Raw genomic sequence first — 13058 nt, 5'->3', positions numbered from 1 at the left:
AATATTGTTATAAGCTGTCAATGAGAATCTCATGCAAAATGACTTCAGAAACATGTATAGGGTCTGTCCTGTACATTCTCTTTGCCTGTTACCTTCACAGCTGTGAATCTGGAAAGTTACATATCCCATTAATTAGTAAGATCATGACTGTCTCATGGTAGTGCTTTGTAGAGTGCCTGCCCTCTTTGAACCTGTGCTAAAACAAATGGTTTGTTTCAGGGACAGGTCCCCATAGAGCAGGTGGTTAGTCCTGCTTTTTGAGTCCCACTTATGGCTGTACATCCTTATGCTCTTCTAGACCCAGCAGCTGTCTGACACATAGAGTATCACACCTGAGAGATGTAATCCCACCGTGATGATACAACTGTGCTCTAGTTTCAGAACCATCACATTTTCATTTATATAGTCTCCACCTTTGCCTTTTGCTTAAATATACCCAACAGATTATGATGAGTGCAAAAGCGAAGAAGATGACTGCTCCCCAGATGCATCATGCCATAACACACTGGGGTTTTACCAGTGCAGCTGCAATGAAGGATTTGCTGATGTGCATCCAGAAAGGCCTGGAAGAAGCTGTGAAGGTAAAAAAGAAAATATTATCTAATGTCTAACGGAACACTTAGTGTTCTGATCTTTACTAGATCATGGTCACACTTGCCAGAGGTCTTGAAATTTTGCCAGGGATGAATTTAGTTTGTTGTTTTCAGCTGGATCCTAATGGGAAAAGTCTTGCAGCGGGCTTCAAGTATTTATGACTGTAATACTCTATGAGAGTTTACTATATTAATATTTAATGTTGTCTTTGTAAGGTTCTTTTAACAGTTCTGTTTTCTCATATTTGCCATTAAAATGATATAGGATTGTCAAGACTGTTACTTATTTTTACTAGCAGTAGCAGAGGGGACAGCAGAGATAATAGAGAAGGTAACAGAAAGCACTGGGCAGGTGGTTTGACCTCTGTATGGCAGCAGGGATGAAATGTTGGTATTACAAAATACTTTTTTGTATGAGTCAGTTCATCTAGCTTCTGTCTTTCCTTAAATCATTTGTTAGCTGACATATGATGGGTCTTTAAGCTCCTAAGTTCTTTTAGGCTTCTTCAGTAATTTATATTTGTTTCTGTAACCACGGTGATAAGCTACTCTTTGGCTGAAGTCACAAGGATTTGTCAACTGATACCAACCTTTCCTCAGTTTTGTTTAACCAAGATATTTAGCATTATGATAATAAGCTTTTGGAAAATTCAGCACTGAAAGAGCTCAGGCTTTTCTTTTTCTTCCTCTTATGTTCAAATCAGCAACTTCTTACTTTGGAGCTTTTCCGAAAGGTGGGGAGTTCCAAAAGGATATATATATATATATATATATCTGTACAGATTTTATATGTTGCTTGGGAAATAGATGTTCTTTGTATGTACAACCCATTAAAATTATTCAAGAGAACTTTTGTGTGATGAGACAATGGAATTTATTATCTTAGTGCTAAGTCAGTGGTAGATGAATACTTAGGTTGTTTCTACCAGCAAAGTGCCATGGGGTATCCCCAGAGCCTGTGTTTGATGTTAGGTGTTCGACATAAACAGTGATCTCAACCTGTGCTTCCCCTTTCCCCCTGCATGCTTTCTTCTTGAAACCATTAAAGATTGCTCAACTCCCCACTGTGTCCCTCAGGACACACATGTGCAATGTGGGTCTGCTACATGAGGTTTGTCCTGCACTTCCTCCAAAAAGGGTTTTCCAAAGCGCTGAGGGTCATATCTTTTGGGTACCAACTGGTCACCAATGGGGCCAGTTTTAACAAACTCTGCTCCTGTTTATACCCCACATCCAGAAGTGGGCAGTCTTCTACAGTACTAGGCAAAAAAATACGAACACTTGCTGAGCAGCTTACAGCTGGGTAACCCTTGCAAGCACTGATTTTCCAAAAGCTGTATATATGTGTTTTACTTGAGTACACTAATTATTGCAGCTCTCAGGAAATAAAGGACTTCAGATTTACTCACAGGCACTTTATGTATCTCTTGCACTCTTTGTTAAAAAAACCCACAGCTTTGGCAGTAAGTAGAGAGGGTTAAAAAAACAGAAGCTGGTTTCCTGCCAGTAATTGTGAGTTTCTTCCTATGGGTTTGCTCTTACCTTATAAAATCAATTTGAATCTGTAAATTACAACAGTACCTTTATTTTTGGCACTCTTCAGCATTTCCTATCAGCCAGGAGGCAACGCTGACGGATAAGAAACCTGTACACAGCACAGTTTTACCTGCAACATCTTTGCAAACTTCGGCTCATGTTTCCTTCCCTGCTTCACTGGACTTCTCTACTGCTGAACACAAAGCTCTGGAGGACACTACATTCTCCAGCATGGTGCTGCCGCCTCTCACCACGGATCCTGTGTCAACTCCCAACGTTCTTCCTCAAGCATCTCCTGTCCCCCTCGTTAAACCTGCCCAGGACGTTTCCATTAAAGATGCAGTGAGAGTGTTCTGTGAAATCGAGAAGATTGTCCTTGCTATCCAGAAGAGATTTTTACAGCAGGAGTCTATCCCAGAAACCTCTCTGTACCTGGGGGAGCCTCACTGCAACGTGAGCATCAGCAACGGCACTCATGTTGTGCTGCAGGCAGGCTGGAATGACTGTGGCACTGAGGTTGAGACTGTAAGTCCCCTGAGCCCATGAATGCAAAGAAGCACCAGAGCATTTTTTTTTTTATCTTGGGGGTGAGGTGAGAAGGGGGACAATGGCAGATCCTTAGCTAGGAGTAAAGTCTACTAGTTGCTGAAATGTTCAAGAAATTTCTTTGGAGAAAGAAAACCTCTTCCTGTGAGTAGAAAGTTACCTTGCTGTTTGGGGAAGAGAGCAAGCCAGAAAGAGAAGGGGAATCTTTGGGGTTCATGCAGCAAAACTCAAGGGCTTCTCCAAACTGAGAGTCACTCCCATGTCTCTCTGGGTTCCCTCTGCAGATTTCAGAAGCTTCTCTTTCTTAAAAGCAATTTCATTATCATATTTAGACAAGTATCCCAGTTGCTACCAGTAATGGGGACAAAGGGTGATGGCTATCTCTTTGGATCCCAAACCAAACACTATGCTCAGGCCATGCCAAAGTACAGAAATTCCCTTGTAGAACAGACTGAGGAAGAGGAGGAAGGCTGGTGGGTTTTCCTTGTCTCATTGTACAGCAAATAAGATACTAGAGGTTTAATCTCTTTGATTTTTGCAGCTAGGAGAATGGAGAATTCCTAAGCACTTGAAGCTGGTAAGCCTGTAGCTCTGTAATATCCCTAGATATACTGATGTTCACAAGTTGTGCTTTCTTCTTTCTGTGTTCCAGAACATGACTAATACGGTAGTGAAAACCATCCTTCGGAATGATGTTTCTGCTCAGGAAGTAATCCACAATTTAAAAGTTGCCAGTCCCATTCACTGTGTGTTTCAAAATGATCTCTTGACTTCTTCTGGATACACTGCAGAAGGGTAAGTAACAGCTCTCTCTGCTTTGAAACACTGTTGTGTGGCTGAGCGCTGCTGCATCAGAAAAATCCCCAGGGACCTTAGCTGCATCCAGTGACAGTACTTGCTATGCCAAGTAGTCTGCCATCCTGCAAGTCCTGTGCTCAGGTGATCCCTGCTATGGGCTTCTTTCCCTACTCCATCTAATATGTCAATAGATCCAACAGCCAGCAAGACTGGCAATTGCCTGGCTAAACCATAGATGAAAAACCTTTGGGAGCTACTGGTGCAGGTTCGGGAGCTAGAATTCCTGACTCCTCTTTGCCTTCCTCGGCAATCACCTGTAGCAATAACAGTTATTTCCCTGCTTTTGGAACATAGCAATGATGTATCTTTTCAACTGATGTAGGCATGCAGACTGCTATGTGGGTGCTGAGGATGGCAGTTTTTAACCCCCACAAATTCTTACTTGATCAACTTGGAAAAAAGAGAAGATATATAATGCAAGTACTTTTTAATGAAAGGCCCCATCTTCAAGTAAGATGGAATCAAATCCACTGTTCATAGAAAATCAAACCCATGCTCACAGAAAAAGTGGCAGCACAAGCTTTGCTCTGATGGTGAAGGTTCTCCCATCGTACAACTGCACCTCCTCTCTCTTGCCTAGCAGCATGCTTAAGGTATCATCACCAAATCCACTTGCTGTTTCCTAACCCTCCAGACATTGTATTTTCCTTTCTATCCCCCCACAAAGTCTTTGTCAGGCCCTTTCTCTCTAGCTCTATAATTTTCTCATGCCCCTCACTTAGTGTTCAGATTTGTCTCTTCTTAATTTTTTTGGCTCTTCCCTTCTTCACTAAGCTTTTGCTCTCCTTATTTTCAACTTTAAGACAGCTCATAGTCTTGTTCCCCTTCAGCTCCACTTAAATCTCTCTCTGTGCTCTATTTGTATTGCCAAGACATTCCACCCTTTGGGTTTTCCCACTTGCATTTCCCTGCTCCCTACCTTCCCAACTAAAAACTCGATGCATTTTCACCCTTTCCTCTTGAACAGTGTCCTAACATCCTGGACTGCAGATAACTCTTCACTACTAAAATGCACAAGAGGTGAAGAAACAGGCACTGATTTATGACTTATAGAAACACACAGTCAAATTTATGGTCTTTAAAGGAGGTTAATTGATGTTTCAGACTTTACACGATCTTTGAGGATTTGCATGGATCTGGACACTTCAGAACAGAAATGCAGTTGTTTATTGGAAACTCCCCAATACCAAAAAATTTCAGCGTCTCTGCCAGTGATGATGTACTGATTGAAGTGGGGATCCAGAGAGCAGACAGCAAGCTCAAGGTGGTCCTCACTGACTGCTGGGCAACTCCAACTAATAATTCAGTGGATCCCCTCTCATTTGTTTTTATCAGCAACAGGTACAGCAATGCCACTTGCAAATAGCATGTGCCATACCTTAGATCTTCCAGTGGTGCTGACTACTGATGTGTTATATTTTAAATGCCTTTTATGTATGTTCTCGTCATTCATATACACAGTCACTTAGCATTGGGACTGACTGGTCACTCCTTTTTTGAACAAGAAAGGTAAGTATGAAAAGAAAATGTTTTCAAAGGGTAATATGGTAGTTGTTTGAGTTTGCTTGTCTTCCCCATAGTTTTGTAAAGGAATTGTACTTTTGATGTGAAGAAATAGGTGGGTTTGGCAGTCAGTAGTGAAAGAGCATTTGAAAAGTGTGTGCTTTATCTATTTCTCCATGGTTCAGTTTTACCAAGAGCTTACGTGCCTCTCGTCAATGAAGACATAGGTTAGTTGATTCCTATGTGTTGTGACTCACACACAATATTAATGCAGCCTCTGGTAAAAGAGGAGGTTTGCTCCTGCCTGGATCCCTAATCTCACCCTGATGTCATATTCCTTGGGGTTACCCACCACCTTAAAATACAGGATAGTCCTTTTGCTCAGTAAGAAAAGCTATTCCTTTTAATATGGTGTTCTTTCAATTTGTGTTTAGTGAAGCCAAGTTTAAAGCCTTCTTTCCGTCACTGTTTCCCTTCTTTTCCAACTCTCCAACCACTTCTTGAATCTCCTATTTTATTTGGTTACTGTGAGAATAAAGCAGCAAATGGCCCTTTATCACCCCTGCACTGGTGGAGAGTTGCTTCACGGAGGGTCTGGCTGTGACTTTCTAAAGGAGCCTTAAAACCCGAGTTATGTGCTATAACCACAACATGCCTTCTATAGACCTAGCTGCTATGTATGTTTTTTCTCTTCTTTTTCAGTTGTCCCATCCCAAATACATATACCACACTGCTAGAGAATGGGAATTCAAGCAAAGCACAGTTTAAGATGAAAATTTTTTCCTTTGTCAACAATTCTGTGGTTTACTTACACTGCAAAATTCGTATTTGTATGGAGACACCAGGAAGCACCTGCAGGACAGTAAGTGTTTTGCTCCAATATGCTGGTTTTCTCTGACATCCCATATGCAGTCCTGCTATGGAATTGAAGGAGCAATGTTTCCAAACAGGGTTTAAAATAGCTCTTGAAGTTTTCCTTCATTGTCTGCTGAGAGCAGAGAGGAGTGGGGAAGAACTACAACCATATGGAAGAGTCTGCCTTTCTTCCTGTTCCTCGTCCTCATAGTTAAAAGCACGGAGCTTGCACAGAAACGGGGAAATCAAAGTTGGGGAACCTGAGAACGGAACCTTTCATCTCTGCATAGGGGTGGCTAGAAGGGAATGAACAGAAGTCATAATGAGATAGGCTGTTCAGAAGCACGTCAACTCAGATGGACATCTCACAAAAAAGAGATACTGGCAGTGTCAGCAGCAAGTCTGAGTAAATTGATTTGGAATGTTTTTCTGTCCTTTTTTTTCCCCTAGAGATTTGCTCCTCCAGGTGAGAGTTTAGGTGCCAGGAAAGGAAGCCCGGTGGCATTAAGTTTCTAGGGCTGTGATTCTAATAGAGTTTATTATGGCTTTTTAAAGCCCTATTGCTTTTTAAAGCAATAAACCAAGCAATGCTCTGGTAACAACTTCAGTTTCTAATTGTCCGTGCTCCAAAGCATTGCTTTGTTTCTTTTTGCTTCTAAGTGATACACGTTGCTTCATCTAAAAATATGTTGCAACCATAGAAAGAAGGAAAAATAGGTTTTGCTGATGGCTTGCTTTATAGCAGATACACAGGAATTCTCCTCTCCCTCTGCCAATCTTCCTGGCTCTTTTTCTGTTAAGGATGTTTTCATTAGCAGTTTGGTGTTCCTCCATTGTTTAACACTTTCCTCTGGCTCTAAATAACTCAGTTTAAGCCCATTATAAAGCAAACGATCTCTTCCTAAAGGATTAAGAATGGCTAGCAGAAGATACTTGTTTCCTTTCCCAAAGTATAAAGCTTCCTCTAGATTTAAAAAAAAAATAAAATAATGTAGGGACAGGAAACACAGCTGACAGATGGAAAGATGGCTCCAGTTTTCACAGTTGAATTTGCATGTTAAAAATCAGTTCTTCAGCAACCCCCACCCTATGCCCTCCTTTGGAGGAGGGGGTGCCCTACCCGAGTTCTCTGTGTGTCCTGCACAGCTGAGGAGGGACATGGTGGTGGGTGCAAAGCAGGGGAATAAGACGGATGGGCAGGACAGGCACTGTGTGGGCTGGTATGGCTGCTGTACGGAATCAAACAGTTGCTTTGCTAGGAGCTGCTGGATTTGCCTTTAGAGCAGGCTTTAGCTGTATGGATTAGTGTTTAGGAACACGGTTGACTAAAGGACTGGCTTCTATCTGAATTACAGGGGTCTGTGATGGGGTAATTCTGCTAGCCCAGGATGAGGTTTGATTGAGATTGGCATCTGCAGTAAACAAGGCACAGGAGAGTTAATCAGTGAGGCCCTCTTCTTTCATATATTCTATATTATTAATTTCTATATTATTCGTATATATATGTGATATATATTGTTCTTTCTCCTATCCAAAATTTACCCCCTATGAAAAGTTAGTGAATTCAGTATCTTAGAATGAGATTAAAATGTTATGCAGAGAAGACAAGTACTAGGCACATCTACACAGGATGACAATGGCTTTTACAAAGAAGGGAGGGGGAGCTGCAGGAGGTGCAAAGATCAAGGAAAAGTGGAGCAAGAACAGAGCATATCTGGAAATAATATGAGACGGCTGGGAAAGTGCCCAAGGTCTGGGATCTGATCCTCTGATCTGTCTGCTAATCTGGAGAATACTGACTTGCTTCAGGGCAGATTTGCTTCAGCTCTTTGCCCACAAAATTGAGACTTACATCTTGTATTATTTCTTCTTACCCAGTCTTTTTATTCCTTGTTTTCTTGGTGGAAGAGAGTAAGGTGTTTTAAAGTTTAGAGTAGAAAAAAATAGACAGACTGGTAACCAATGTAGTACGAAATGAGTAAGAAACATGACTTTGAATGGGAAGAGGAGCGATGTACCACCACCATGCGTTTGGTAGAACATGGCTGTTCCATGGCCACGTGGAACCAAAAAACCATTGACATCAGGGAGCAGGTATGTAACTGTGTTCTCTAATGGATATGCCTAGCTGGGAAAGCTATTGGAGGGTGAGCCAAAGTCGTAGCTACATGGGTATTTTTCTGGCAGCTGACCCAGCTAAAGACACTGTTGCTGACAGTGGATTGTAGAGGGTTTTCAGTGTAACCAGGCTGGTAACACTGGTGAGACATTCTTCTCTAGACAAGCTGGTAACACACCCTTGCACTTCCATGCTTTCTTTTGATGATTATAATATGGTACTGCAGTTTCTCTGTTTTTTTTGTGCACTTCCAGGAAAGCCACAGTATCTTTTGAATAACCTCAACAGGCTATGGTTCCCATCAGAGACCTTTAGGTTGTAACTTAAAACAAAAAGGTATCAGACAAACTGAACAGTGCTACTAAGGAAGCGTGCAGGAGTGTGCTGTGAATTCTGCAAGTGCTGCTCACATGAATCTAAAGCAGCTAATCCCCAACATTTCATGGGGCAGGGCTTTCAAACTAGTAGTTCCTGGATTAGTAGTTCGCATGTCACTGAAAAGTTGTGCATTGCTTCAAAATGACACACAGCTTGGCAGGGGCTGAAAGTTGCCACTGCTTTTGCTGGTGCTGGTTGTAGTATCTGCTATGCCTGCCATGGGAAGTAGAAACATTCAAACAAATATGTTTGCAAAACCCTGGCAATAGAAATAGTGAGAAGTTTATTCTCCCATAAGGTTTCTCTAAAACAAACAGAAAGTTAATGAAAAGAGATTGTGTGAAATATCTGTTCACAGCAGTGTCTTCCAGTATGACTAGTTACAGATTTTTATACTGTTGTTTCCTGAATGCCATTTCTTTTGAATTTCCATTTGGTGCTCATTTCAGTTTAACAAAGCATAACATGAGGAAACAAAAATGCCAATGAGTGAGAATAGCACTGTGCTTTCACATAGTCATCAGAAGGCTTTGTATTTTTAATTAGTAAGCCATATTACTTGTTGGAGTTTGAATTGACTGTTGCAGAGATGCCATGGGGTTCGATCCCTGAAGACTGGTGAAACCATCTCTACGCACAGAACATCCTGGGGACCCCTATGTAAATCTGCTGGTGAGTTATGAACAGATGCTTACAAAAATGGGACACAGAGTAACTATCATTTCAAGATTCTTTTTCACTGGCAAAGGAACCTGAAGACCTGTAATATGAGGTTTTCATGCCCCTCTGCATATTCTTCTGAGGAGCAGGTGTTCTTACTGAAACCATGTGGCAGTGTGGAAATGCATGCACTCTCCTTGGTGAAGTGACTGTCAGATTGTCAATGGAATGTAGAAAGGAATAGGATAAAGTGCTTTGTGGAGCTATTTGCACAGGGTAGCAAGTACAACGGCCACAAAATCAAACAGTTATTACAATTGTAAAGTGTAAAAGCAGCTTGAATCTTTTAGATTGCAATCAGTTTTTCAAGTGTTTACTCCACACTGTTGTTAGACCACAATTATATTGAGCACTGAAGTCCAAAATCAGAGGAGATAAGAGATTGTGGTGTTGTGTTTCCTTAGACTCCCTGGTATTGACTTCATTACTACCGTGAGGGAAAGTGGCAGAGCACAGCTGATGCACAGCACCTTGGTTAATCTGGTGGAGTGGTACAGTACAGGTTGATAGAAAGCGAACACCAGCACTGTGTATAAGCAAGGTCTAATTTGTTATGCATCTGCCTCTTCTGCATCTACCCCGAGTGATGTTTTCAAGGTCACCTGTGGCCTCTAACATTTTCAGTCATTTGGCCTCCTCCAGCCATTTGTGTTCATATCGTATTAGCGTAAAACACTCATCGAGAGTACACACCAATCTCAGAATTTTAACACATGGCTACTGTGAACAGACAGAAGTCAACCCCTTCCCTCCTGCTGGTTGCCTGTTCTGCCAGTCACTTAACGCTCTGCTGACTGTGGAGATGAGTTAATGCTGGACTGTTAGTGGGTTCAGGGTATTTTTTTCTGCTCTGCTGTGATGGTCACAATGTTCTTTTGGACCTAGAAACTGGCTCTGACTTAGCATACTGTATTTTTCTTCCCTTAATGCAAGTATTTGTTAGAATAGGCCTTCAGTGTTCATTTCTGAATTAGTTCTTTTTTTAAAACTTAGCAATCAATATAGCTTTCTTTGTACAGCACTTACATTAAGTAGATCTCACTCCCATTTTCCCTGGAGACCCCAGTGCATTTCTAATACTGAAAAATGGTCATTACACAAAAGGCACTCTGGTGAGGGGAGCTTTATTTGGGTTGTACTACATCGATTCCTAGGCATAGGTGGCACTACTAGATGTTGTCTCCTATTTCCAATTTGGATACTCACATCACATTTTAAGTGTGAGGCTAGACCAAGACAGTGATATGCATCTCTGTGTTGAAGGAGACATCATGAATTATGATGTCAGGTAAGCTGCTGCAGTGAAACATGAAAAAATCTTTAACTGCTCTGCCTATACTGCTTGGCCACATGCTATAGGTAAGACCACTGATACATGTCCTCAGGAAAGCCTGTCCTGTCTGTGTCTGGCTACAGGCTGCCATTTCCACTGTGCATCTTCTTTTTTATTCCTTTGTTTCATACTGAAATTCAGAAATCATCCTAAATATATTATGTAATGATGCCCTGGATGTTACGTAGCTTGGACACTGCTATTGCATACCCCTGTGGCTGCCAACAGTGCCCTTTGGCCAAAGATCTTGTCTCTAATTACAGGCATGTATGCATTAGTATTTGTCTTCTGTGCACCTCAGGTATTGCACAAGTGCTTGGCTAAATAAGCACTGTCCTGAAAATGTATGCAGACAAAGAGATGTCTTTGTAGGTGCATCAAGCATTTACAAGAATGAATTAGAAGTGTGCAAGAGTACATGTACAAACATCAATAGAAGCATAATGTTAAAGGGAGAGGGGATTCTGCTTGCAGATTTGAACAAATACATGAAGTGTCTGCATGTGAACCAGGCAAACACATTCTGTCGATGGTCAATGGAGCCTAGGGAGACAGCTGGCAACAAGGGACTTGACTCTTGCCCACACAGGCGTTTAATGCTCCTGACTCATAGTGCCCTATTCTTTCCTTCCCCTCAGTGTCTGGGTGCTATTCCAAAAGACTATAGGTCTCCTGCAGGTCCCATGCCATGTCTGCCAGACCTGTGCAGACAGGGTAGACACCCTTGGGCTTCTCAGGTGGCACTAGATGCCTATGCACAGGCTACAGAATTGAGCCCATGGTGACCACTTCAGTGTGATTCACTTACCTGCCTCCATGGATTGCCCCAGACAGATCTCTGCTGACTAGAATGGGAGCTTAGAGACCCAGCACACATGGAGAATCCTTCCCTAAATACTTTGTGTTTACAGAAGCATTACTTATGAGATAAAAGCACGTCAAGTGGTTTTTAATAATCATAGATGAACAGAGGCAGGATTAAGATGGGAGAATCCTTCACCTCTAGGGTCATTCTGAAAGTAAGGCAGCATTTCAAAAAGTCACCAGTGCTGATCCTTTAATTCTTATTTTAACAGAAAATTTTAGAGTCAAATTCCAAAGACACATCACACTTATGTCTTCAGGGACTCTACACTTGTATGTAAAAAGAGAACTTGGATTGTGGCTCACAGACCTTTCCGTGAGAATTACCCTCCTCAAAAGGCTGATTCGCTTCTGTATATCACAGCTCTGTGCTTCAACATGCATGTTGGCTAATTTGTAGGCAAGGCTTTTTTCTTACCCCAGGAAAAGGAATTTCAAAGCTTTTTTTTTTCCCACCTCTTTTTTTTTTTAGCATCTGATTTGAAGAGAAAGAAGGAGGCTGGGATGGGAGTTGGATACATCATCCTCATTGCCTTTGCTGTGTTTGGTTTTGTGCTGGGAGTTGTGAGCCTTCTTATTTTCCAGTACCAGCAAAAGATGGGAATATACAACTTCAGAATCAAGTCCGACAACTTCAGCTACCAAGTGTTCTACGATTAGCGATTTCCAGGTTACCAGATGTAAGTACTGAATTATGATCAGTTACTTTTTTTAGGTGTTTATCTCTTCCTGAAATGGTTAAATACTTGCAGATGAGCATCCTCTGTTTAAGGGTATTTGAACCTCCTGTCCTGTTTGCTGTGGGTGAAGGTCACAGAACTAAGAATGAAATTCCTACTATTCTTGCCTGTTTTCAAATGCTGCAAACTACAGAGGAGGAAGACAGCCTTCTCTTCATCTTCCTTCATGGCTTCAGTCTCAGTCAGTGTACATGACACACCACTTTAGAAGAACACCAATAAACATTTCTATTAAAAGTGTATCACTTTTGGTTTTGGATCATGGATTGGTATAATAAAGGAGACCAATACCACTCTCTTTATAAATCTGCTAATTTGCTTCAAAAGTTATCCCTTTCTGCAAAAGCTTGGGTTTAATTTTTTTTTTTTTTTGGAGGGTGTGCTTTTCAGGAAAGTAGTGGAATGTTAGACATGAAGAAAGAGCTTGAAATATTGATAATCCACAAGCAGTGCTTACAAATGCCTGCAGAGAGTCTGAAAAGACAGCTCTGAGGAGTGTTAACCACTACTACATGTTCTGCCTCTGCAACTTGGGAATTTAACACTTTTCCAAAATACCATAGGATTCAGCACTTTTTCTGTAAAATGAGTGCGTTCTAGCTGCTCACCACCATTTGTATGTTTGTCCCTTTAAGAGGAGGAGAGAGAGGTGAGAAAGCTGGCTTGCTGTAAAAGAACATCTAATACTGCTTCACAACTCAAGGATGTTTACTGCAGATCCAATTCTGTTCCTGGAAACAGGCTTATTTTACATTGTTACCAGAGTTAGTCAGTAACTCTTTCCTGATGGAGGCCTCATACATGACAGTGCAGCTGCTATGACCACAGTAAATTCACTAGACTCATCATGATGGTATTTACAGATAATTTAGTTTGCTTCAGTAAGTACAATAGTGCTTAATACATATCACAGAGAAAGGACAGGGAAGACTGTATCCCAGCTATCTGCTTCTAAAGTCTTGAATAGTCACTATTAGCTCTATTTCCCCTAGTCTTACGTTACAGAGACCACC

General features: G+C 41.5%; 1 protein-coding gene across 1 annotated transcript in view; it reads left to right on the top strand.

The window, feature by feature from the left end:
* Nucleotides 1-11965, top strand: part of UMODL1 (uromodulin-like 1) — a 51123-nt gene extending 39158 nt beyond the window's left edge. Inside the window, exons 15-21 of the mRNA XM_010580295.1 lie at nucleotides 444-581; nucleotides 2197-2654; nucleotides 3328-3470; nucleotides 4638-4874; nucleotides 5739-5898; nucleotides 8976-9060; nucleotides 11778-11965. Of these exons, the coding sequence (XP_010578597.1) occupies nucleotides 444-581; nucleotides 2197-2654; nucleotides 3328-3470; nucleotides 4638-4874; nucleotides 5739-5898; nucleotides 8976-9060; nucleotides 11778-11965 (1409 nt within the window). The remainder of the gene's footprint in view (nucleotides 1-443; nucleotides 582-2196; nucleotides 2655-3327; nucleotides 3471-4637; nucleotides 4875-5738; nucleotides 5899-8975; nucleotides 9061-11777) is intronic.
* Nucleotides 11966-13058: the final 1093 nt, after the last annotated feature.

The sequence above is a fragment of the Haliaeetus leucocephalus genome, unplaced genomic scaffold, assembly GCF_000737465.1.
Source record: "Haliaeetus leucocephalus isolate CR32 unplaced genomic scaffold, Haliaeetus_leucocephalus-4.0 Scaffold702, whole genome shotgun sequence".
In the NCBI taxonomy this organism is placed as follows: Eukaryota; Metazoa; Chordata; class Aves; order Accipitriformes; family Accipitridae; genus Haliaeetus; species Haliaeetus leucocephalus.
The sequence above is the reverse complement of the archived record's forward strand: the minus strand, read 5'-3'. Positions and strand labels throughout refer to the sequence as shown.